Source organism: Heptranchias perlo, chromosome 3 (genome assembly GCF_035084215.1).
Source record: "Heptranchias perlo isolate sHepPer1 chromosome 3, sHepPer1.hap1, whole genome shotgun sequence".
NCBI classification, from domain to species: domain Eukaryota; kingdom Metazoa; phylum Chordata; class Chondrichthyes; order Hexanchiformes; family Hexanchidae; genus Heptranchias; species Heptranchias perlo.
This window is the reverse complement of record NC_090327.1, coordinates 90,722,025-90,749,041: the sequence shown is the minus strand read 5'-3', so window position 1 is coordinate 90,749,041 and position 27,017 is coordinate 90,722,025. Positions and strand designations below refer to the sequence as shown.

The window sequence follows — 27,017 nt, the reverse complement described above, 5'->3', positions numbered from 1 at the left end:
AGAAACTTAACTGGACCAGCCATATAAATACTGTGGCTACGAGAGCAGGTCAGAGGCTGGGTATTCTGCGGCGAGTGACTCACCTCCTGACTCCCCAAAGCCTTTCCACCATCTACAAGGCACAAGTCAGGAGTGTGATGGAATACTCTCCACTTGCCTGGATGAGTGCAGCTCCAACAACACTCAAGAAGCTCGACACCATCCAAGATAAAGCAGCCCGCTTGATTGGCACCCCATCCACCACCCTAAACATTAACTCCCTTCACCACCGGCGCACTGTGGCTGCAGTGTGCACCATCCACAGGATGCACTGCAGCAACTCGCCAAGGCTTCTTCGACAGCACCTCCCAAACCCGCGACCTCTACCACCTAGAAGGACAAGGGCAGCAGGCGCATGGGAACAACACCACCTGCACGTTCCCCTCCAAGTCACACACCATCCCGACTTGGAAATATATCGCCGTTCCTTCATTGTCGCTGGGTCAAAATCCTGGAACTCCCTTCCTAACAGCACTGTGGGAGAACCGTCACCACACGGACTGCAGCGGTTCAAGAAGGCGGCTCACCACCACCTTCTCAAGGGCAAATAGGGATGGGCAATAAATGCCGGCCTTGCCAGCGACGCCCACATCCCGTGAACGAATAAAAAAAAAGTCCATTCTTCTGTCAGGGGACCTCCCCCGATGGGAATGTATATTGGAAATTTGGATGCGCATTGATTAGAACTTATTGTTGCTCTGTGTCTCATCAGAAGTATATGTAACAACATGAACAAAGACGACGCTGGTGTTTTCGTCAATTTATTGCTTTGCATGGATGATATATGTGCCTACTATGTGTCCTTTCTGGCCTTCACTTGTGGACTCACCTACATTCACTTACAGCTGAAGGCCATTTTGTGCTTTGTTGTTTTTGCTAAACTGTAGTCAAGTTCCTGACCTCATGTTAGCTTCTACTGGTGGTATAAAGAGCATTGATCCTATTGGTGATCACCTCCTTCGGCTTGTTTTTTCAGTAAACTTCTCTGTATCAGTTCGGAGTCACCTTTATGAAGTTTCAGACTGCAATCTGAATTGGTAACCTGTTCATTTCTTATAATGGTCAAGAGGCTGATTTCCTCTTTCTGACCTAATACTAATCAGTGTGTTCAACTTCGAAAACAGCAGGTGTCACAAAGCTGCTGAGAGGAAACTGCAACATTCTTCCACGTTTACAAATTGTTCGCCTTGCATGAATGATTCCTCTGCTATAGGCTTTAACAGACAACACCTGGAAAATCACCCCGAATCTCCAAGTTCTAACTGTGAAATTAGATGAGGGAAAGAAACACTATGTATGTGCACACATCTGTTTCTATCCTGGGGGAAGGTGGGGGGTGGGGGGGGGGTTCTTGGCATTTTCTTTGCATTTGAATTATGATTGTTATGAAAATCATGATCTCAAAATTGTCTGTGCCAAATATTGCCTGGTCTGTCAAGGCATCTGTTTACCTGCAGTTGCCGAACAAAGTCTAGTTTAGGTAGATGTCTTTCATTTATTCTTAGCACGTGACCACAGAATTGACATCAACAGAGTCTCATCTTGTGTATCACAGAGGATTGTTTATTTCTACTTCTTACTTCTTCTTCAGCATTTGTCATTAACACTGAATCTTCAAAATTCTCAACAAACATTTGCTTTTGAACTTTTGGAAATTCTCTTCATTTTCTTTCAGACATTTTGAGCAATCTGCACCACACAAAACATTGCCATTGAAGGTTCTGATCTTTATCTCCACCATCAACCCTTCAGGGCTCCATATCTTGCAAGCTTCTTGAAGATGGCTGTTACCATTCAAAAGAAAGAAAGACTTGCATTTATATAGCGCCTTTCACGACCTCAGGACGTCCCAAAGCACCTTACAACCAAAGGCAGTTATAACATTACTGCAATTAAAGATTGTCCGCAGTAGCGGTTTTCCTTTGATTCCAGAAGACGCATGACAGTTATTTTGGATGGTGAAAGCACAAAGCCCCATTTTTATTACAAACAATTTCACAAACCAGTTCTCAATATTTTGGAATTTCCTACCTCACACCATGTGGGAGCATCATCACCACAAGGACTGTAGTGGTTCAAGGAGAAAGCCTTCTCAGGGCAATTAGGAATAGGCAGTAAACACAATCTTGCCAGCACTGCCCACATGCCGAGAACAAATATAAAAAATACTGATTTCCTCTCCGTACAAAGCAGTAGGAGCAGGAGATATTTGCTCCAGTTCAGACCTGTTACTCCTGATAACATTTAAGTGTGAATGTCTGTCACCTCAGCAATGCAGTATCACAGTATGTCCTGGAAAGCAATTTACAGGTCCGTGGCATAGGAATAGTGGACATAGGAAGAAAGTGATTACTAAAGCAGCAGGAAGAGGATGTGGAGTGTAGAGATCATAACAGGCATACCAATCTCACCAAGAATTAATCCCAGCAGCAACTGACTTACCTGCCTGGACTCAACAGAGAAGGTTCCGGTTCAGTAAGGAGGCAATCTCTGAAGGCAGCTCACCACCACCTTCTCAAGGGCAATTAGGGATGGGCAATAAATGCTAGCCTTGCCAGCGATGCCCACATTCCATGAACGAATAAAAAAAATGAGACCTGCTATTTAATAGCAGAAGATCTGCATGTCAGACTTCAGTAAACAATAATGTACTTTGTATATTAAAAATAATTTTTTTTAACCAGCTATATCTAAAACATTTTGATTCATGTTATTTTGAGATTATTATTTTCTTTGAGACCATTTGCACTCAGTGATCAGACACAGGACTGCTGTTAGAGAACCAGAGAAGTAGCTCAGTCTTATAATGCTGTACAGTGCATAATGGCTTGGCATGGGCTGCATATTACCAGCCACTGACCTCTCACTTTCATATTCTCCTTACCCTCCATTTTATCTCTATATAATGGTATAAAATTCATGTATAACTCAATAAATATAGGATATTCTTGGAATAATTTGTAGCATGGACCAAAAGGTTAGGATCTCTTCACTAGATAACAATACAGAACTTGCTGTACCTTACAGTATTACAACTTTGGATTGCAATATCTATTAACATTATTATTGAATAGCAAATACTCCTGTCTGCTGTATCAAAGGAGACATTAACCCACTTATTTTAAATGAGTTAATGGCTGTGCCAAAATACCAGACAAAGCAAAGTCTTACAGACATGTTAAGCATTTGTCCTTGAGATGGGAAAGAACTGAAAGAACAAGGATAGACTTGGCACATACTGTGCAAAGTCAGTGTTCCATAGTGTAGGAAAGATATCAGAAAATAATCCTGTGGTTCTAATATTGAGAAGCAATGATGCAAACAATTCAATCAAATATTGTTAACAGGTGCAGTGCAGAAACAAGTTTGTATAAAGAAGCAAGTGCCTTGTAAGGGAGTACCTTCTTATCTATTGTACCTTCAGCTGTGTACACAGAAACCATGCAATCTCTAACAAATATTTGCATGTCACATTTAGTGTTGTGTTAAATATTTAACAAAACAAGGCTGACTGTAGTCTACATGTAGCTGAACATGTAGATAATTAATAACTGAATAAGGTCTTATAAGCACAAGGAGAATTATCAAAAACATTTTCATTGTTACTAGCTGATCCCATAATCTGTACGCAGAGAGGGTGATGAATTAATGTTAAAATGTGTGAATCTGTGTGTCTCTATATCTCTGTAAAGCCTGGAAACTGGTATGAGTAATATCATTATACAAACATTTAATATTCAATTCCTGTCTGCTATTTAATTGAGAAGTTAATCCATTTAAGATAAATGGCTTAGCACCTAAGTTAAAATAGTGGAAAGAGGAATATGATATGATAGTGTTATGCATTTGTATGATAACATCACTCGCAGTATTTTCCAGCCTTATGTTTCTAAGTGTATGTGCATGTCTCTCTTTGTTCAAAGTCTCTGTGACTCCATTTTCATCTGTGTGTGCTCACCTCTCACAAATTCTATGCTTTTATAACATGTGGACACACTGGGGTGAATTTTGACTCTGTGTGACAGTATAAAGAATAACAACTTGCATTTATATAGCGCCTTTAACATAGTAAAACATCCCAAGGTGCTTCACAGGAGCGTTATCAAATAAAATTTGACACTGAGCGAGATGAGAAGGTATTAGGACAGGTGATAACGCATCAGCTATGGAAATAAAAATCAGGAGAGATGTAAAACTACATGTGTAACTTCCCCTTGTGGTGTTGTTACATGGCCTTGCAGCACCCCCAGAAGATAATAACCACCTGTAGGATCTCAAACAAAATGTTTGCTTCACATCCTGGTGCAGCTTTCAAACAAATGGATTTTGCACAGTGACAAACTTGATTAACAGCCTTTTTAATGTTGTCACCTGTGATATTTTAGGACTTTTACCTACACGGCCAGGAAGGGACTTGGGTTTAATTTATGTTATGTTGATAATTATTTATTATGTCAGGTTCAGCTTACACAAGGTTAACTCCCAGAAATACACACGCCATTTAGAACGTTGATTAAGATGATTGAGTGGGACCCCAGATGAAATAGCTAACAAATTGTGTACTCATTCACCTTAAGTCAGCTGTAATTCAGTGGGAAGCCATTGGGTATGTACCGTAGCAGTTTGCACTCTGACAGTGGAATGGGTTTACATTTACTATGCTTGGCAGGGAGCTTAGCTGAATAGACAATGCAGGTACCATGAGTTTCAACATCAAGAAGGATACTTTGATTGGCTGCTCAGTGAGCCAATTTTCAGTTGGGGAGCGTGGTGCAAACGACAGTGTTTATCTGTCTCCTCTCTCTAGCGAGGGCAGTTAAAAGGATAATTCTGTGTTGCTGCAACCTTGCCCTGATTTTCTGCAGTCCCTCTCAATGCGATCCCCCACTGGGAGCACACAGTTACCTCTCAAAAATGTTCTTTACCTACATTGCTATAAATATCAAGAGGACACAGAATCAAAGAATCATACAGCATAGAACGATACCAATTGCCAATCGTGCATGTGTCGGCTCTTTGAAAGAGCTATCCAATTAGTCCCACTCTTCTGCTCTTTCCCCATAGCCCTGCAAATTTCTCCCCTGCAAGTATTTATCCAATTCGCTTTTGAAAGTTACTATTGAAGCTGCTTCTACCACTCTTTCAGGCAGTGCATTTCAGATCATAACAATGCTGCAATGTTCTGAGAAAACTAAATTATATCCAGGTGAATGGGCTTTCAATTCCATTTTACTGATATGCGCAGTTTGAAGACAACATTGTTCATTCAGTTGAATTGCTCCAAAGAGACATTCTTCTTGAAAATGGGAATTTATTGTTGAGAAACTTCAGGCTCTTTCTTATTTGTGGACCATCATGGGATGGCTGAAGCCAGTGGGGTAATTTTCTTTGCATCAAATAGAATCATAAAATGGTTACAGCAGGGAAGGAGGCCATTTGGTCCATTGGGCTCGATTTTACCGGCGGGTTTCCTGTGCGTTTCCAGCGGGGGGGCCCCGAAAATCCCGATATCCAGGCACGTGACCGGATTGCGCCACGATCCCGCCCACTTCCGGGTTCCCCGATGACGTGCGGGGGTGCGTGCGTAGCCCCCGCTGGTGGGAATCCCGCAGGCAATTAAAGCCAGCGGGATGCCACTTGAGTGTATTTATTTTGCTTGTTCAGGTCATTAACTGACCTGATTAAGGGACTGTGTGTGATTTTGGAGAAACATGGGACTGTTTCACACACCGGGGGAAACAGTCCTAGTTGAACTGGACGTGTTGCAGCCGTCAGCCTGTGGCAGCTGCAAAGGTCCATTTGACAGGTGTGGGGGGGAGACCCTCACCCATTGCAGGAGGACGCTCTGTCACTTGGGACAAAGTGTGGCCTCCACCACCCCCCTCCTGATGGTCAAAGTCACTAACTTGCACACTCACCCCGGGGTCCGGAGACATGTGCCTACCTTGCGGACCCCCTCAGATGTACATATTGCGGATTGGGGCCGTCGTAGCTGCAGTCATGACCTCCTCGGAGGGCGCACAACATCGCCAGCCTCGCCATCCACGGCATCCACCTCTGAAACGTGGAGCTCCACAACAGAGTGCTGTGACACATCCACCTGTACAGCAGGAGGGAGGGCTACCGCAGAGAGAGACGCGTTGCAAAGGGCACTACCCTCGCCACAGGGTCCACAGACCGAGGCGCAGCTCCCCGGACCTCTCTGAGCAGCAGTGCACACGGAGGCGCAGATTCACTCGACATGTCGTCGTGGACATCTGCAGCCTCTTTCATGCCGAGCTGCTCCTGGCTGGCCCCAGCACCATCTGCTTACCTGTCGCTGCCAAAGTCACCACTGCCCTCCACAACTTCTCCACCGCATCCTTCCAGGGTGCAGCCGGGTACACCGCCAATGTCTCTCAGTCGTCTGCACGGAAGAGCCCTGCAAATACACCTGCACCTACTCTGCAGTAACACAATGGGTGGCATCAGTGGTGGGTCCTCATAGTGATACCCAGGAGCGGGCATTATTGCACAAAACAGACAGGATTCGCGGAGACATGGCAGTGGTGGTGCCAATATAATGTGTGATGTGAGTTGTTCTGAAATTCAATATAGGTAACACCCATGACAAGCCCTCAAACACCCTTGTGCATCCCCTTCATGCTCACGACACGTTTGCCTTACGCTGCCTACTGCACATATGTGATGCATGCCCTGTGGCTGCAGCACAGGTGGTGGCAGGTTGAGTGAGGCTGGCCGTGAGGGAGATGCACGAGAGGGTGAGTATGAGATAGAGCCATGAGATTGTATGAGGATTGGGTTGCGTTTTAGTGGCGGGGTGAGTACTGGCGAGGTGAGTAGGTGCAGGTAAGATGAGGATGGGGTTTGAGTGGGTATGAGGGGTGATGTGACAGAGTAGTGTTGGCGGTGCCGAAGGAGATGTGGGGTGGGGGCAGTGTTGTGGCAGACGGAGTGTAGGGGAAAGACTACGTGTTCTCACTGTGGCTGACCTACTGCGGTCATTGGAGTGCCTCCTGCACTGTATGCAGGTGGGCAATATGTTGGTGGTGCAGGTGACCTCCTCTGCCACCTCGAGCCAGGCCTTCTTGGTGGCAGAGGCAGGCCGCTTCCTCCCGCCCGCCAGGTGGAAGAGCTCTGTCCTCCCCCTCCTCCTCACCCCATCTGATGATACCTGGGGTGAGGCATCATTAAACTGGGAGCAGCCTTCCCCCTGGGCTGCTCCATGCTGTAATTTGTTCTATTGGTTGCAGCATCTGTCAGTGGAGGACTGCCCCTTTAACTAGAGAGCCTCCAGCTGACAGATCGTACTGCACATGCGCAGCCCGCCCGATGTGCAGACCAGCAGCGCGGAGCCCGGAAGAGCAGGTAAGTGGCTCCAATTAGTGGTTTGCCTGCTACGATCGCGCGGGCAACCCACTAATTTCACCGAGCGTGTTGACCACGCTCCCGAAACCCAACCCGCCGGAAACCCGCAGGCCTGGTAAAATCGAGCCCATTGAGACTGTACCGGCTCTATGCAAGAACAATCCAGCTCGTCCCATTCCCCGCCCTATGCCCATAGCCCTACAAATATTTTCCTTTCAAGCATTTATCCAACTCCCTTTTGAAAGTCACGATTGAATCTGCCTCCACCATTCCCTCGGGCAGTGCATTCCAGATCCCAACCACTCACTGTGTAAAAAAGTTTTTACACATGTCACCTTTGATTCTTTTGCCAATCACCTTCAATCTATGTCCTCTGATTCTTGACCCTTCCGCCAATGGGAACAGTTTCTCTCCATCTATTCTGTCGAGACCCTTCATGATTCGGAATACTTCTATCAAATCTCCACTCAACCTTCTCTGTTCCAAGGAGAACAACCCCAGCTTCTTCAGTCTATCCACGTAACTAAAGTCCCTCATCCCTGGAATCATTCTAGTAAATCTCTTCTGCACCCTCTCTAAGACCTTCACATCTTTCCTAAAGCGCGGTGCCCAGAACTGGACACAATACTCCAGTTGTGGCTGAACCAGTGTTTTATAAAGGTTCATCATGACTTCCTTGTTTTTGTACTCTATGCCTCTATTTATAAATAAGAGCAAGTTAATTTCTCTAAACTGACAAAAGCTTAATGATTTAGATCCTGTGATCTTAGAAAAAGAGTGGGGATCTCTTCATAAGATATACACCTAAAGTCCTAAAATATCTTCATTGCTGTTTTCTGAATTCAAGTTTGCACACAAAATTCCAAATGTAACCTCACCAGTGATTTATATAAAGTTACAATTACTGCTTTCAACAACAACAACTTTCATTTATATAGTGCCTTTAATGTAAAGAATGTCCCTAGGCACTCCACAGATTGGTGTAAGGAAAACATGCTGGTTCTGATACAAGACTTGAGTTTTGAATAAGTCTATAAAGGAGGAGAGGGAGGTGCAGTTTAGAAGTTTAGAAAGGAAATTTCAATCAGTTGACCCAGGTGGCTGAAACCTCTGCTACCAATGATTGGACAAGGTGGGTAGGAGTGCAGCAAAGGCCAGTGTGTGAGAGAAATGGAGTATATGGGGTTGGAGATGATTGTAGGGATAGGGATAGGGTGAGGCCATAAAGAGAATTAAAGATGAGGCCGAGGATTTTAAATTTAATACACTGAGCGATGGAGAGCTACTGTAGTTTAACAAGGACGGGGTGATGGGCAAATGGGACAGGATGTGTGTAGCAGAAGTTTTCACAAGTTGGAGTTGTTGGAAGATGGAGGAAAGGACGCAAACAAGTAAAGCGTTGGGCTTTCATCTTATAGATGATGTATTTCCTGTATTTAATTACTTTTGTCAAGAATTTAGTTAGTTTTGTCGATATTCGGCAATCAATGTAAAATCCTTCAAAGGACCTTCTATACATTTGTGTGGCTGAATAAATGAAATGCTGGCGTGCCTTAGGACTGTTGAAATGAATGTGGATGAATTGGTGCCCTCCTCGATGTCTTGATGAGTCAACTTAGTCAATTATATTTGGAAAGAACTCAGGCAATTAAATGAATTATGCAAAGTTAACATATTGATTACAGTCACTTTATTGAATCTCCTGGATGATTTGGACAAGGGTATTAAAAGCAAAATTTCCAAGTTTCAGGTAATATCAAAATAGTAAACAGAGTTAATAATGTGGGCAGATGCAAGGTTATTAAAATGCATAATATAAATAGGTTCAAAGGACAATTAAGTGTATGCCAGTAGTAAAAAAGGGATTGAGTGACATGAGGAAAAGGTGAGTAGATCAAGTGAGATCAATCAAAAACAGACGGGCTCATTAGCTCAAATGGGATTTTGCATTCTTAAAAAATACATTTTCAACATGGCCTAAATTTTTACTCTGAACCGGGAAGACAGTGGGGTGGGTGGGATTTCCTGACGGAAAACCTGGAAGTACAGGTTTCCGAGACACCCGTACGATTTTGATGTAAGCACATCTTTTCTTTTTTTTGTCGGTTTCCTGCCGGACAGGCCAGCCTGATTGACAGGCTGGCTGTCAGTTGGATGGGAGAACAGGAAGGAAACGGATGTGGGAAGGCAAGTCTTAGATGGGGGGGCGTCAGTCATTGGTGGGGGGGGGTCGGGGATGGGTTCATGGGGGGGTCAGAGATCGTGGGGTTGGTCGTTGCAGGTAGGCTTGTTGGGCTGGGGGAAGCACTCCTGCAGCTTCGGGCCTTCTCGTGGCGTGAAGTAGAAGGCCCGGGAATCCCGGGCCCCAGGAGTTCAAAACAAAAATGCTGTAAAAATGGCCACACTCTCCTTGAAAGCTTTTCGTGACCGACCCGCCTCCTAAGAGCGGGTTGATCACCCGCCCCACATTCCGCCTCCGTTAAAACCGGAAATAGGCGGGTTGGGGGCAGGTTTTAGATTTTTAAAATTTTACTGCCCTCACTTGCCCCCAACCCACCCATTTTTCTGAGTTAAAATTTAGACCCATGAATCTCCTTTTGCACACCTCCAATTGCAGACTCTTGGAAATGCTTTTATTTACCCGATGGACGTATATTCGAGTGCCCTGATGAGGCAAGGATCTGAATGATGTGGAAAATTGGTCTGCTGGAGAGAAGAATATGTTGTGTACAATTTAGAGCAACATATTCTTGGGTATCTGGTTGTGGTTTCTGCCCTGTTGTGAGAGATTAACTTCGAACTTGGCTGTATTAAATTACATTGTACATTCTCATATGTCTTTGTGTATATTTATAAAATCATAGAATGATACAGCACAGAAGGAGGCCGTTCGGCCTATTGAGCCTGTGCCGGCTCTTTAAAAGGACTATCCAATTAATCCTACTCCCCTGCTCTTTCCCCACAGCCCTGCAAATTTTTCACCTGCAAGTATTTATCCCATTCCCTTTTGAAATTTACGATTGAGTCTACATCCATCACCCTTTCAGGCATTACGTTCCAGATCATAACAATTTGCTGTGTAAAAAATATTTTCCTCATATAGCCTCTGGTTCTTTTGCCAATTGCCAATTTCTCATATCCCTAAGAATGATCGTTTGAGTCATTGCCAGCTGAAGCTCTACTTATTGCCTGATGGATTTTTTTTCCGTTTGTGGATAAATTTTCTATTTTCCCTTAATTTTTTAGCTTTATTCTCCTTGAGCCACACACTAACTGGTAATGTGAAGGCAGGAGAAAATCTACACATTCACTGTTTTGGCTGGCAATCTATACCTTACATAAACTACTGTGACTCTGAGGTATTTACTCCTTTCTATCCAAACTTGTGCTACTAAAATAGTACAACAAAAAGTTCAGATACTGCTTTCCCTTCCATGCCAACTGATGAATGATCTTTAGTCTAAATTAAACAAATTATTTTCTGATTCAATAAGGGTAATTTTAGCCTGACTCACCTGGTGAGAAAGTGGCACAATCAGATTGCCTGCCCATTTTACATTGACTTCAAGGGAAAGTAAAATAAGGTGGGGTGTAAATCGGCCGATCGATCTGATCGCATCAACTTTCCACCGGGAGAGTTGGGTTAAAATTACCTCCATGTTTTTCCCAATGAATCAAAATCAGCCAAACAAACACCAATTTGAATTCAGTGGTGAAAGCTTCTCATTAAACCATATGTTACCATTGTCATGCGCCTCCTCACTCTCTCCCCAGCAGCAACGTTCTTTTAAATTCTTATTCAGTCGCAATTTGCAGCAAGGTACACGAAGAACGTTTCCTTCTTTCCCATATCAACCAACATAGTAACTTGTCAAACCATTAAATAAGACTGAATTTTACTGGCACAATTTCATTTTATTCAGTTGAGAACAATTGTCTGATGGTGATTACAAACGTCATTCAAAAACACAAATTTTAGACAGACCCTTCTCTCCGATCAAATTTAGGACTCATTGGGTAAACACGGATGCAAATTCATGCATGTGTCTACCCAGACCATTCTTGGCTGGTTTTTGTACTCTACTGGGGCACAGTCAGAAAATTGGCCTGTGCCAGCCTGACATCGGCTTTCATTAACTCACTGAGCTACATCCATTATTCAGCTGTTAAAAGTTAAAACATTAGTCATGGATCAGCATGTGGCAGGCTAGCAGGAAGGCAGTTCCAATGATTCCCGCTGTTTCAAAGTTTACGTCTCATCTTGTATCGCTTATTTATATTCCATAACGCTGGTCAGAATTTCAGATAACATTGAAAAATGAGGAATCAGTACTCACATTTTCGGAAACTAGAAATCTACAGGCTCCTAATACAGTGCATTCCTACTTTGGAATTCTTAGGCCAAATTTCCAAGGTATTCTACTCCCAAATTCCCCTTGAAGGAGCTGTATATTTGTGGAAAAAGTGCTTACAAACCTTTCATTTGTTCACTAACACCCAGAGGTACATTTTCCAATTGTTAAAGTTCAAGTACGAAATTTATTGTTCTCATGTTATATTTCTCTATATGCTAAAAATTGCTCACAGAGCACTGTATTACGAGCGCACTAAGCATCTGCACCTGAACTTCACCATTGGAAAATATACCCTACAGTGTGATGAGATAAATGACTCTGAATTGCTTCACTTGTGAATAAATTTGTCACGGTGAAAATGGCACTTTGATCTTCTGGCACTTTTCCCTCCCCGAGTACTTTCTCGTGAAGACCATGCAATTTTAAGCATGAGTGGGCAGAGACTATGGGCTCAATTTTAAAAGGGTGGCGGGATAGCATTAGCATCGGGAGGTGGTGGGGGAGGCGGTCAATGGGCGTGCAGCAAACCCGAATTAAAAAAAACTTAACTTTCCCCACGCAATTGCGAGGTAATTGATGCTCATTAATCTTGTTTCCAAGTTTCGCACCCAGCAGCCAGCCTGATTGACAGGCACAAAGATCAGGGAGCTGGGACAAAGATTGGGGGGAGACACAGACATCGTCGGTGGGGAGACATCGGAGAAGAGACATCGGGTGGTGAGACATCGGAGGAGTGAGACATCAGAGAAGAGACATCAGGGGGGTGAGACATCGGGGCGGGGGAGACATCAGAGAAGAGACATCGGGGGGGGTGAGACATCGGAAAAGAGACATCGGGGGGTGAGACATCGGAGCAGAGACATCGGCGGCGGGGGGGTGAGTCATCGGAGCAGGGGGTGCAGGTGACATCATTTGAAAGGTAGGCTTATTTATTGTTTCATAGGCATGAATTGGAAGCCGTGGAAAAGCCACACAGGTAAGTTGAAAATCGTTGTAACTACCTACTATGTAACAAATAAAGTCCCTTAAGTACCTCATTCACTTCTTTAAATATCACCCCGCTGGCTTTAATTGCCGGCGGGACGTCGGATTCTAGAACCGCGCCCGCACAGATGTATCTGTGTGAGACGTGGAAGTCGGTGGGTAGGTGCCCAGGTTCCTTACCTGCTCAGGATTTTACCGATTTTTGCTGCCCCCCCCGCCCCCAACGCACCCGGACTTTCATTTGAAAAATCGAGCCCCATGTATTACTAACTTTGTAAAAATCAAATTTCTCTTGAGATCATTCTCGACTATTCCAATGCTCTCCTGGCTGGCCTCCCATCTTCCGTAAACTTGAGTTCATCCAAAACTCTGCTGCCCCACCTTAATTTGCACCAAGTCCCGTTCACCCATCACCCCTTCGCTCACTGACTTACTTTGGCACCTGTTGCGACAATGCCTTGAATTTAAAATTTTCATCCTTGTATTCATATCCCTCCATGGCCTCACCCCTCCCTATCTCTGTTACCTCCTCTAGCCTTACAACCCTCCGAGAACTCGACTTTCCTCCAATTCTCGCCTCTTCTGCATTCCCGATTTCCTTCGCCCCACTATTGGTGGCCGTGCCTTCAGCTGTCTCGGCTCTAAGCTGTGGAATTCCCACCATCTCTGCTCCTTTAAAGCGCTCCTTAAAACCTACCTCTTTGACCAAACTCTGGTCACCTGTTCTAAAAACTCCTTATGTGGCTCGATGTCAAATTTTGTCTGATAACGCTCCTGTGAAGCGCCTTGGGATGTTTTACTATGTTAAAGGCGCTATATAAATGTAAGTTGTTGTTAAGTTCTTAACCTTCCATGAGGATCCTGGTGTTCTGTATTGGGGCCAACAGTTTTTCTGAGGCTAAGCACAGAAAAATTAGGGTAAATTTTGCAAAACCCTGCTTCGTCTACAAAGCCTCACTTGATGGGAGCACAGATCAGAGAATCAGGCACAAACCTCAGTGTGCCCATTTCACGGTGGTCCAACTTGCTGGTTGAAACTTAGTAATAGGATGTGCTTCAATTCACTGATATTAACCTCTGCGCTCAGCTCTCCAATTACACTCCCATCAAGTATGGCTCTGCGCCAGGAACGTAGTTTTGCAAAATTTCTTCTTACCTAGCCTCAGCTTCTAACGCCCCTCATTGCTCACTGAAACCAATAAGCAATCTGTTGATGTTGGTTGAGGGATAAATATTAGCCACGATACCGGGAGAAGTCCTCCTTCAAATATTGCCCTGGGATGTTTTACATTCACCTAAGAGGGCAGATGAGGACTCAGTTTAGCATCTCATCTGAAAGACGGGAAATGATGGAAGTTTGTGAGAGAAATGATGAGAGATAGTGAATTAAGTGGATTGTGACAAAATGGTTTTAATTTCCCAAAAACTACTAAAAAAAACAATCAGGATTTTTTGTGTGACGGACACTTTGCACATATGCCGAGGTGAAGGATGCATCTCAAAAATTATACTGTCAATCTTACAGCGCTGCACACAGGCAGTATTCAGTTAAATCAGGGTTAGAGGGTGGGGATTTTTGGACACATTTGGGGTAAGGGGACAAAGATGGGGAAGGTAACATGGATGGGAGACAGAGAGTGGGAAGAAGGATGGTGAGGTAACTTGGAAGGGAGACAGTGGGAAAAGAGGAGGAGGATCAGGAGGGAAGAGAAGGTATTGGAGTGAGAATAAAGAGGGTAAGGGAGGAGCATAGGCCAACTCAGTGAGGAGTAGCTGATCTTCTCTTCCGTCTACTAGGTGCAGATTTTCTCAGGGGAAATGGGCTCTGAGAATGTTTGGGCCAGCAATGGGATCATTTGATGGCTACAGGAACCTTCCAGCTGCCTCCACAATGAGTGATATGAAGTTCAAATACAAATTTAACCTTGTGGACCAACCATCCACCTGGCAAGGTACACAGATATAGGCAGGTTGCATCTCGGCTTCAACTATATCCACTGCAATCATCTCATGGGATTGAGGGTGCTCAGTCAGTTGTGGGGCAAAAAGACCCACCATCCAGTTGAGAGGAGTGTTGTGAAGCACATAGTCCATCATCTGGCGCTGGATGCTTTCTTCATTCAATCGCCCTTTCAGAGATTTGAATAGGTTTGGGGTCAGCTGAGTATTGCAGTAGGGTCAAAGATTAGCCGAGTGGCAATGTTCAATGGGGAGGAAGGATAAAATATTACTTACTGGGATCTAATGGCCCCCTGCCTACAGATGAACAGGGGAGCATTAGGGAATAGCAACACAGGTGGAGTTCTAAAAGCCTACGGGATCCTACGGCATTAGCCTGCAGGGTTATCTAGAACTGAGTGGGAAGAATGCTAGCCTTCAATGATACCCCTCCAGGTCCCATTAGTCAGGCAAATTGGTTGGTCAATGAAGAACAATACTTTGGAATACTGCGGAGCTTCCTGAATCAGGTATCAGAGTCTGCCACAAAGAGTTGATATGATTCCAAACCTTGACATCAGGCATGCCTTCTTGGAGCAACCTCAGCCCTAAAAATACTCAGCTTCCCTTCCCTAGAAGATCATTACAAGTAAGTAGTGATTGTTTAGCCAGTCAGAGACTTCAAGCTGCAGCAGTTCCTGAGAAAGTTCAGCAACTTTATCAATGAGATGAAGATAATCACATGAGGTTGAGCCACAGATTGAATGTCTTCCTGAAGTGAATGTAGCAATCAAGCAATGTGAATGTCAATGTCCATGTAACATGCCAGGCTAGAAAAAGCAACAAGAAGGAACAGAATTACATTAAGTTCAGTCATCTGATTGACAAATAAAGTGTCATCTGACCTGTTAAGTAGACTGTGCAGCGTAAGACTCAAGTTTAGCTCACTTTGTGGAACTGTGGTCTACAATTGCAATGAAAAATTGCAAGAAAATTATTTAGGAGTACTGCTTTTAACAAATATCATGTTTATATTAGGTCAATTGCAAAATCCAAATTTGTGATTTTCAGTAATGGTTATGAATTACTGTATTTATATGAGAGCTCAAAGCAAGTTGCTGCTACTGAGCAGATAGGCCTCAGAACAGATGCACTTTTTAAATTTACCTATCCCATTTAACATACACCTACCTGGGGAACTTGATGGTAAGGCACTGAGGAATGGGAGGTTGTTTTCAGTTTACTCATAGAATCATAGAAAGGTTACAACATGGAACAAGGCCATTCGGCCCATTGAGTCCACGCCAGCTCTATGCACGAGCAATCCAGCCAATCCCATTCCCCCGCTCTATCCCTGTAGCCCTGCATAATTTTTCCTTTCAAATACATATACAGTTCCCTTTTGAAGGCCATGATTGAATCTGCCTCCACCACCCCCTCGAGCTGCGCATTCCAGATCCCAACCACTCGCTGCATAAAAAAGTCATGTAACCTTTGGTTCTTTTGCCAATCACCTTAAATCTATGCCCTCTGGTTCTTGATCCTTCCACCAATGGGAACAGTTTCTCTCTATCTACTCTGTCTAGACCCTTCATGATTTTGAATCCCTCTATCAAATCTCCTCTCAACCTTCTCAGTTCCAAGGAGAACAATCCCAGCTTCTCCCGTCTATCCATGTAATTTAAATAAGTTCATAACTTCATAAGTTGATCTGTGCTTTCTGGCAGATTATCTGGGGGGGGAGGGGCAGTGAGTGAAGCCACAGGGTGAAGGGGAGCAAGTATCAACAGCTGGCTGCTCTCACTATTTTCTGAAGAGCTGAGGCTTTGATTCAGGTTACCAGGAGATCAGGTGGTTTTGAGTGGGGTAGGGAGTGTATATATTATGATGCACGAGCAGGATGCACCAGAGGCTCTTTTTTTAAAACAGGATGCACCAGAGGCTCTTTTTTTAAAACACAAAGAGCTCTGTATGAGTTTCCCATCAATCATCCTCCCTGTGGTGTGGGGCTGTCACCTCCTTACCCTCCTTTCGCATCTCACAATGATATGCACATGCCTTGGGATGGTGCAAAACTCCTCATCCAGGAAGGATGTGATCCCCTTTCACACTGATAACCAAAGAAGGCACCAGTGTATGATTGCTTTGAGAAGGTCCTTCATTGTTCGTATATAATGTCAGCCCTCTCAGGAGTAGCATGGTTAGTTGTAAAAAGCATTAGAAAATGAACTAAAAAAGTACATGTGTGGTTTAAAAATTAAACAAGAAAAGAATTCCGTGCAGAAGAAGACAAATGCCCAAACTCCTTTGACTTTTACAGTTAAAGTATGTGAAAACACATTAGGGCCGCATGGCACACAGCAGAGGATCTAAACTACAAATTGTAAGTAAAAGCCAATATGTAAGTAAAAATGCCTTTGACTTAATAATCCCAATTAAGGCACAAAGTGGTTTTGTTCTAAAGTATAATGGCTTTATGAAGAAGTAACAAGAAGTTATTAAGAGGTTAACATACAAGAATACAACACTGGATAGACCATTACAACCTGATACAATTCGGTCACTCGCCAAAGCCTTGGTATGCACCCTGATGACCTTGATAGTTAGACAGCCAGTCCTGCCTCAAGAATTCTAACCAGTTGTCGGAAAGCATCTTTTTTTAAAACACAAAGAGCTCTGTATGAGTTTCCCATCAATCATCCTCCCTGTGGTGTGGGGCTGTCACCTCCTTACCATCCTTTCGCATCTCACAATGATATGCACATGCCTTGGGATGGTGCAAAACTCCTCATCCAGGAAGGATGTGATCCCCTTTCACACTGATAACCAAAGAAGGCACCAGTGTATGATTGCTTTGAGAAGGTCTAGCACAAACCTTATCTCCACACCAAGGCGATAATGTCCTGTTGACTTGTTTTACTGCCGAGAAAACAAGCCCTGAGGACATTGCCAGGTGCTATTAGTCGTTTGGCCTTCCTTTTTATCAAGGCTACAGAAAGCCTATTGTGATCGAAAGCAGATAATCCTTTGTTCACAACAAAGTGCTAGACTACATACATTTGACTTAAAACCAAGTTTATTATAATAAAGGAAGCTGGATTAAAGTTTTTCTTACATAAATCGACTGAGCAACATAATGCAGGCCAGAGAATTTAGATTACAGCATGACAATGCAACACAATTCAGGGCAGTAGATCTAAACCACAGCATGGCTGTGCCATACAATACTGAGCACCGGATGAACGGACACCGCGCAACAATCGCCAGACAGGAGGGTTCCCTCCCAGTCGGGGAACACTTCAGCAGTCAAGGACATTCAGCCACCGATCTTCGGGTAAGCGTACTCCAAGGCGGCCTTCGAGACACACGACAACGCAAAATCGTCGAGCAGAAATTGATAGCCAAGTTCCGCACCCATGAGGATGGCCTCAACCGGGATCTTGGGTTCATGTCACGCTACACGTAACCCCACCAGCGAAAAAAGAGTTATCTGTTTTTAATACAACTGATCATTCTCTCTCTCTTCCTTTCGGATGTTTCTCTCTCTCTCTCTGCCTTTGGTTTCTGAACGTTTGTGTATTCGGTGGTCCTGTGTGTGGTGTCTCTCTGTCTGAACACTATTCGACTCCTTTGATTGCCTTGACAACGGGCAGTTGGAAAGATTATCTGTAATCACCAGGCATTGTTCTCTGACTATATATGCGGTACCTTCCATGGAATCCCACACTCACCTGACGAAGGAGAAAGCCTCCGAAAGCTTGTGATTTTCAAATAAAACTGTTGGACTATAACCTGGTGTTGTAAGATTCCTTACATTTGTCCACCCCAGTCCATTACCGGCATCTCCACATCACCTGAATGGCAGCACAGACTACAACATTCAAGTAACAACTTAGCTAATGTAAGGAGTCGTACAACACCAGGTTATAGTCCAACAGCTTTATTTGAAATTACAAGCTTTCGGAGCTTTGCTCACCTGACGAAGGAGCAAAGCTCCGAAAGCTTGTGATTTCAAATAAAGCTGTTGGACTATAACCTGGTGTTATACGACTCCTTACATTTGTCCACCCCAGTCCATCACCGGCATCTCCACATCACAACTTAGCTAAGTTATAAATAGCAAAAGAACTAACCTACCATCTGTAATTCTGGATGGACTTTGTTAAAATAGGTGCTTGTTGTTTAAATGTTGAACTCCTGCAGGGCTAGTTGGAAATGAGTTAATATTTCATTATACTTGGCAGTCATCCTTTGCATTGTAGGGCACTATACCCAGTTTGCCCATTTGGTATGTTATAGCTGCTGAATTCTTAATGGGATACTGCCACAAAACCTTTTGAGTGTAGGTTCTATAACCTGGCACAGTTTACAGTGCTGAATTAGTGCCAGATCTTTGCAAATGCCGGTTTGTGCTGGCACTGCCCGATTAGTATGAAGGGGGTATCAGGGGTATCACAGCAGCTTTATTTCTATCCCTCACCTTGGCTTGATGCTGTGCAGTGTTCTGCCAGCAAGTGAGATGTTTTGTGGATGGAATTGTGCACTGTAAATGAATGATCAATAAAAAGTTTGAAAGAGGTTTTGCCTTTCTGCAGGCAAAGACAAAAGATGTGGCCCAATATTGTGAATGCACATGCTGCACGTCGATAAGATGGTACAGATCAGATGCTTGTAGTTTGTGAGTGTGCATGGGTACTGATCCCATGAAGCAATTCAGTTATTGGGGTGCGGAAGAAACAGGTGCCTGTTGCAGCTGACAAAAGGAGACCCAGTTTCCCACAATTGGCTGCGCTCCACAGTGTAATCCAGCTCTGCTGTCTTATCCCAATCGCATCACGGAGTCAGAAAAGCATGGGTCTGCAGCCACTTTTATATTGCTCTAGTGCATTACTGGTGCAAGTGGTGAGAAAACCCTTTCTTTAACGGGTCTCCTTGGCTGTCGGCCTTTGTGAATCTCGTATGTTTACTTTGTTATTACTGCTGAATGTGTGAGTGCAGCATGGCACTAAGTGCAATATAAAAGCAGCTTGTGACAGTACCAGGAGGATAAGGGAGCTTGCTTTAGTTGTGTTAATGCAAGAAGCAAGTCTCACAAGTCTGCTATTTGTGGGTCTCCGTAAAAAAGCAGAGCCCAGCATGCCTGTGGAGACCTGCCGCCCACTCCAAAAAAATTAGTGGGAGACCAGAGCAGAGATGTCACTCACTTGGAATGCTTCACGTAGATATAAAAGTGCCCCTTAATGATGGCCTTGAAGTTCGCTTGTTGCAAGGCAGATGGAGGACTGCACAGAAATCCTTGATGGGGTGGGGAGATGGGCCTGTATAAAACTGGATGACTATTTAGAATGAATGATGAGTCTGGTCTAGATCCTGAATGTAACAAAATGCTCATCTCTGATGTGCAATCTGCATTGTTACAAGTTTAGCACTGTTGGCCATTCACAGGCTATAGTCAGCAGAGTTGCTAGTGAATAAAGATGATCAAACATCCTCAGAGGACTATGTTCAGTTCCATGCAGCTCGACCAAGACCATTGAACTTGAACCTGGCTAACTCAGCATGAAGTCTAATTCCTTCCTCCAGCCACTTCAATGTCAATTTAAGGCTTTCCCCATGATCTTTGATCAAAAACACCTCTGACTTAAAAATAAGGAAGGCTTAGCTCCTGCTTGGCGCAATCAAACAGGCTTAGTTCAGAGTGCTTTGGGATTTTCAGCCTAGATTTATTTACTATTCACTGCAACATTTACTCACTCTTTGTGAAGAACACCACTGCTGTGAGCACTCAACCCTGCCAATGGAAGTAGGCAAGCTCTGTGGAAGCAAGAGGCTATCACTGAGGCAGAGAAAAATAAATTGAAGGGTGATTTGGGACTTGAAACTGAAAGCATAGCAAACGGCTAAAAATATTTTGCTTTCGGGTAAAGCAGGACATATCTGAAATTTGCTGTGTAGCAAATAATTCTTTGTCTTCAGAGCAAAATCTTTAAGTTATTATTAATTTTTGTAAAATACAAATATATCTTTCAGCTCCATGTGGAAGTCGGTCTACAGGTTCCGATGGTACCGTGCTGTCACCAAACTACCCCAGAAATTATAGCACTGGGCACAATTGTGTTTATTCTATTACCGTCTCCAGAGAGTTTGGTGAGTAAAGTTACCGTTAGCTATTTGCTCAAATACTTGAGGTTTGCATTATATTGTGCTGTATATGTTTTCATTGACAATATTTTGGATCATAAGGACTGATTCAGTGGCCTCGATGTTAACTCCGCCACGATGGGAGAGGGTCGGGAGGGGGGGTTTTCAGCTTTAAAATGCCGTTAAAAAGCAGGACACTTCATTATCGTATTTTAAATCAGGCTCCCACGTTGCAATTGGGAACTTGATTTGAATTTAACAGTTGCCGTGCGGGATTCCCAGGGCTCAGGAAATCCGGCAGTAAAAGGGAGGCGGGAGCTGCTGGCTCAAGAAGGTAAGTGCCTTTTCCAGCACTCCACCCGGCCTCTCAAGGAAGCCTGCGGCCTCCCCTCAGTTGATCATGGCCTCGCTCTCCCACCAACCGCGGCCGCCAATCTCCCACTTTAAGCCTCAATCACTTGCCCGCTCCCTTCCACAATGGCCTCTCTCCACCAACCCCCCACAAGCCCTGATCTCTCGCTCCCTCCCTCTCGCGATGGCTTCTCTCACACCCCCGCCACCCCCCCCCCCCACCTCATCCCGGATTGGTTGCTCCCCCCTCTTCCCGATTGCTGGGGACCATCCCCAAGGTCGAGGCCTTGCCGGATTTCCCCGTGCGCTCTCCCGCACCCTCCCCGTGCACCCCCCCCCACCCCCAACCCCCAGAAATATCGGGGCCAGTATGTCTTCCCTGTCACCCGGGAGCACACTTCAGGAAAACATGGGCGTGCAGGAGTGTGGATTTGGCCTTATAATTCATCTTTGTAATTCAGTCCAACGAACAATACACATGGTGACTGATATCAGGAATGTTAATTAAGTTACTTTTTGCAAACTATTTATATGATGTTATGAGAAAAAAAATGATCTGAGCTGAGTCTAATAGGCTTCTTTCACATCTCTCGTCTAGGGCAGACACTGACCAACTGTCCAGTGTTGCCAAGTTCCAGTGCAGAGCTGAATAAAAAACAGCGATCAACAAATTGACAAATTCAAGGTGTGAGACTTTCAGTTGTGAGCCATGCACCCAAGGGGTCCACTTAGGCCAAAAACATAAACAGGACTAAATGTGTCAAGCTGCCTCTATCGTATGCTTCACAGGGATGGCCATATGGCATTAAAGTATTCTTATTCTCTCTTCTTTCTTACATTCTTTTACCTGTCGTTTTCTTTCTTCCTCATCACAGCCTGCCTGGCTATGAGAATTGAAAGTGTTTTCTGTTGGTTTTTCTTGCCCTTCAGTTTTAAGGAAGACTTTTGGTCTCTCACACTCCCCATACATAGCAACCGCTTGCTTTTGCTCCTTTCCCAGCCAGAGAAAATATCCTAATCAACATTTTTTTTAATATTAAAGTAATAAGAACTCAGTGAATAGTGTCATTTGTATCAGACTAGAAGTACAAAGTCAGCCACTGATCTATCGCTGGTGGTTAGATCCAAGCTTCTTTCCCCTTTTGCAGTATATAAACAGAAGTTTGATCGATGCGTGGCTTTTTTCTCATTATCCGTTTGGTCTTCATTCGGTTCACGTCATATTTATGTAGCAAGCTCCAAGCCTCTAAATCACATTTTAGTTGAAAAAAAATGTTAAAGCTGTCAAGTGAGAATATTTTTTCTCACACTTAAGTTATTTGTTAAAAATGTGCTATACTGTGGCTTTTTTAATGTTTCATTACTCTGCTATAAGGAATAATAGCAACACTATTTCACAGAATGACAGCTTCAGCACCAAAGATAAATGATTCACATGTGTATGGTGGATGCCCCAGGCAACAGTCTTTTGTAAATACATGCTTGACTCATAATTTCCAGTGACCTTGCGCTGACATTAAAATGACTGTTAAATATTAGAGGGTAGAATCATGAGCACACGATTAGCATACATTTTGATACATTTCCTTTTTGAAAGCTCTCTAAATGAACAGCACACACTTCTTCATAGGTAAGCATTGTAACATTAAATGAAAAAAAAGGACCAAATAGAATACTTAGTGAAGTGAGGGCCAATTTCCTAAATGTTTTGGCATTGGTTTTCTGCTTGAAATGCAGATGAAGAGATGCAACCTTAATTTAAAAAGTCCACAGAGTTGGGTTTACGGTTGAGTAAGTATGTTGGCAGTTTTGTTTCCAGACCAGCTCCAAAAAATGTTTTATCTTTCATTAAGGAGCATTGTAGATGATCTTTGGTTGTCATGCCTTTAACTCCCACCAGTCCATCATTCTTTGTTGACTGCCTGCAAGTACAAGATTAATAACTCATTGCTTATTGCCCCTTAAGGCCAAGCCTTTCATACTTGCTATTTTACAGAAATTCATTAATCCTTCCAATCTGAGATAGCTTAGATCTTCACGAAACATAAAAGCTCTTGAAAATTTGCAAGGTGAAAGAGAGGCAACTTTATTCAGTCTAAACCTTTTGTCTTAACTCAGAATAATTTTCTGTCACTCTGCACAATTGTAACACTTTTTTTCCAACAATATCTTGACATACCGGAGCACGCAGTGCAAATTTAGGATGAACTTTCGACCTGTTATCTACAATTCATTATTATAGAAACAACCAGAAGAGACAAACCTACTCTTAAAGTATTTACGGTGAAGTTTGAATGTTTGTTTAACTGCCTAAAAATAAAAAACCTTACCTGAGACATATCAGCACATAGCCCTAGACAGAAATGGTTATTCCCCATTATCCTGTCCTGTTTAAATATTTTCAGTTGTTTTATTTGTCTGTTAGCACTCAGTCATGATTGAATTTGGTAAAATAAGCATTAATGTGATTCGTCTACAAGCCAATCCAGAATGTGATACCACATCACTCATGGTTACCATGTAGGTCGTAAAATTATTGTGCCATTAAGATTCAATAAGGATAAGTATTTTTGCCCTATTAGCTAAATTGTGATTTATTACTTTGTGTAATGTGCTTTTCTAATCACAACTCAGTGGTTCAGTTACTATTATTTTTGCACAGACCTGAGGTCCTTGAGTCACATGATTTCACAGCCTGGGCTATCAAAAGCTCTCAATGCAGATGGGAGAAGTGTGTAAAAGCCCAAATTAAATTTTTACCTTACTAGTGTCAACCTAAAACACAATGCCAGAACTAGGACAGAAGCAATGAGTGGGGGGAGGGGTTTATATTGCCAAGATTAAATGCCAAAATATATTTAATATGGGGTGTCAGATTATGTAATGTTCCTTTGCACAAATTGACTCGATAACCACATAGACTTCCTCCTGCCCTTTATTACCATGAAAACCCACACAACAATTTAAACATTCACACATATGGTTTCATATTTTAGGAGTAACAGTTAAAATGCCAGTGTCTTTTGGTGCAGCTTCAAATCCTATTTAAGTACAGGGTTAAACTACGTTCAAATATGTGATACGTCAGTCGAGGTTCTCCTTGAGCTAACTAATGAGAATTGCTGGTATTTCTGACAGTCATGCTTTGGCCCTGGAGTCTGCTCACTCACATTTGTTGTGACCTGAATAAGAGATCATTTAAAAAAATAGTTCATGTCATGTAACGTATGCTCAGTAATACTTTACTAGAAAAAACATTTGCTTCACCACTCTCGTACGACTTTACGGGACAATATCAATTGTTTATCAGTAAAAAATACAATGAATTTATCATAATAAATATATATGTGGGAGGGGGTACATTTTTCTGTGGTCCACACAGGTGTCTAATATTTTGAGTACTGCTGTACCCCTGACCGACAACACATCATGAAAGTGAAACATAAAATATGAATAACTGAAATCGCTCCAGCATCTGCAAATGGTCACTGCTTCAATCGTGTGAAATGGATATGCAATGATAATAATTCAGATTTCCCAAAGCTGCAACATAACTTGATATGATCCGATCACGTTTGACATTGGTACATTATTGATCAAAGTTTATTATTACTTACTATCAGATCTCCTTTGGCATTGTTCACAGTGAGTCAGAGCTTACACTGTTGAGTTGCTGGGGTGTGGATGTGGGGAGGGCTGCATAGCTCAACTGGAAAAAAAAGATTGTATAAGATGCCACCAGTGACAGTGAAATAATTGTAATATTCATCCACTGCAGGTAGAAAATAAATACATTTGTTATTTTATTAACATACACAATGGGGGGGTGGGGTAGGGGGGGTCCAGGTCAGTCCCACTTCTCTCTCCATCCCCAGGCGAGTCCCACTTCCTACAATTTTTGCCTGAGTTAATTCCAGGATACAGTGTAATCTTTGGATGAAATGGGCTTGCTGTGGCCAAATGGTCTTTTCGTATTTCATATTTCTAGTTTCCTTATGTTTCTTACTTTTAAGTAATGTTTAACATGTTTAACAAATGAGTGAAACTCTAACTTCTCTTTTTTTCTCTCTCTCTCCTGGTATCTACGCTGTTCCTGTGGCAGTGGTGTTTGGCCAGTTTGTGTTTTTCCAGACTTCCCTGCATGATGTCGTTGATATATACGATGGACCTACTCAGCAAGCTTCACTGTTGACTTCACTGTCAGGGTCACATTCGGGTGAGAATAGATATTTGTCTCAGATTTTTGGAGTTTTTTTTTCTAGTCTGTTTTGCTGTTTTCTCTGAGTTCTTAATACTATTAATTATAGCAACCGTTGCAGCACATCTACGAGTGTGTTTGTGCAATTTTAAGAGCATGCCACAATGCTTATGCTTTTTAGTTGGATGTTACTAAAACTGGCTCCTCAACAGCTGCACCTGTTGAATTTTAGTGGGGGTTATTCTGATTGTCTGCTATAGCTTTAGTGGAAGTTCCGCGGAAACCCCGGTGAAACAGCCTAAGTGGTACTTATCCTGTCTCTGGGATTTCTACGGATTTTCCACTGAAGTTACAATAGTGGATGATCAGGAGAACCTCCTTGGAAGTTAATGGCACATATTTTATCAACTGAAGATGTTTTTCTCGAAAGGGATTCCAACTCTGAATGAAAAAGAGTCAAATTACATATTGATCCTTTCTCTACTTGCATTAAAGAAAGTCAATGTATCAGAAAGGGCATGAGCCATGTTATCATGTCTGGTCTTGTGTTGCTTAGTCACAGCTCTGTCCCAAGGTACAAATGGAAATAAAGCAACTATTTTCGAAGACAAGCTAATTTAACACAAACTACCGGACAGTATTAAAATGGAGCCATTATAGTTTGAGTCATTCTTTAAAAGTTCAAAAACATTATTATGAAACACCCAGTACAAGTTGACCTCCAGTTAATGTAAGCACCCCTCTCCCCTCAGCCCAAATGAACCCCAGGGTTCATGAACAAACAAGTTACCTTGACCCCTTCAATACAGTTTTCCTGGAGTATCCATATCTGTAACTGATGTATTCTCCCAAAAACACCAGATAACCAAAATGTAAAATGACTTTACAAACTATATGTATTTAAATTTTGAAAAAAAACTAAAAGAAATTATTATGCTGGACTCCATGTTCAGTACTGATACCTTTAATGTGGCTACATGGAGATTTAGACTTGCATGTTGATTCACTCCTTTCAAGCATGCCTAATGCCTGTTAAAACAACATTCCGTTGTCAAAGTCAAAGAACAATAAATGGTTTATGTTGGTGGCATTAGTAACTGATAAAGAGCGAAGTAGCAAAAAACATTAAGCACTGTTATAAAATCCCAGTTGCCCTTGTATTTTGAAAACCTTGGCTCATATTCAGTTGAAGAAAAATGAAATAAAGGTTCAAAATCTGTTCTGGAGGTCTTAATCAGTGGACAAAAAAGCACAGCTCAAATATGATACTCTGGCGGTTTGACCTTTGAGAGATTTGCTGGTGAATTTGTGAAGGTCAGACTTAAGATGCAATGAAAAACAAGGCAGACAATCCTTTTTAACTTGATTTGGACCATTACATGAAGACAATATAAGCTGAATTCATTTTGAAAAATATATGCAGAATTTGAAATAGCGTACAAAACAAAAAAGAGCCCTGCTTTCCCAATGACTGGTATAAGGCCTTTAAAAATAAATGGTTCCCAGTATGGGCTATTTTTAGCTGTCAAGTGTGACCTATTTGTTTCAATATTTAAGTTTGCTGCAGGCAGAAATCTGCATTTTATGCTTCAAGTTGTGGTTCACGCTACGTCATGGTAAGCACAAACCAGAAGACTGCAGGC

The 27,017-nt window shown here is 42.9% G+C and overlaps 1 protein-coding gene across 1 annotated transcript in view; it reads left to right on the top strand.

Annotated features, from left to right (window-relative positions):
• The window catches only part of csmd3b (CUB and Sushi multiple domains 3b), a 1,733,930-nt gene that overhangs the window by 1,489,491 nt on the left and 217,422 nt on the right, over nucleotides 1–27,017 (top strand). The window contains exons 31-32 of the mRNA XM_067976258.1: nucleotides 20,715–20,831; nucleotides 25,279–25,392. Of these exons, the coding sequence (XP_067832359.1) occupies nucleotides 20,715–20,831; nucleotides 25,279–25,392 (231 nt within the window). The remainder of the gene's footprint in view (nucleotides 1–20,714; nucleotides 20,832–25,278; nucleotides 25,393–27,017) is intronic.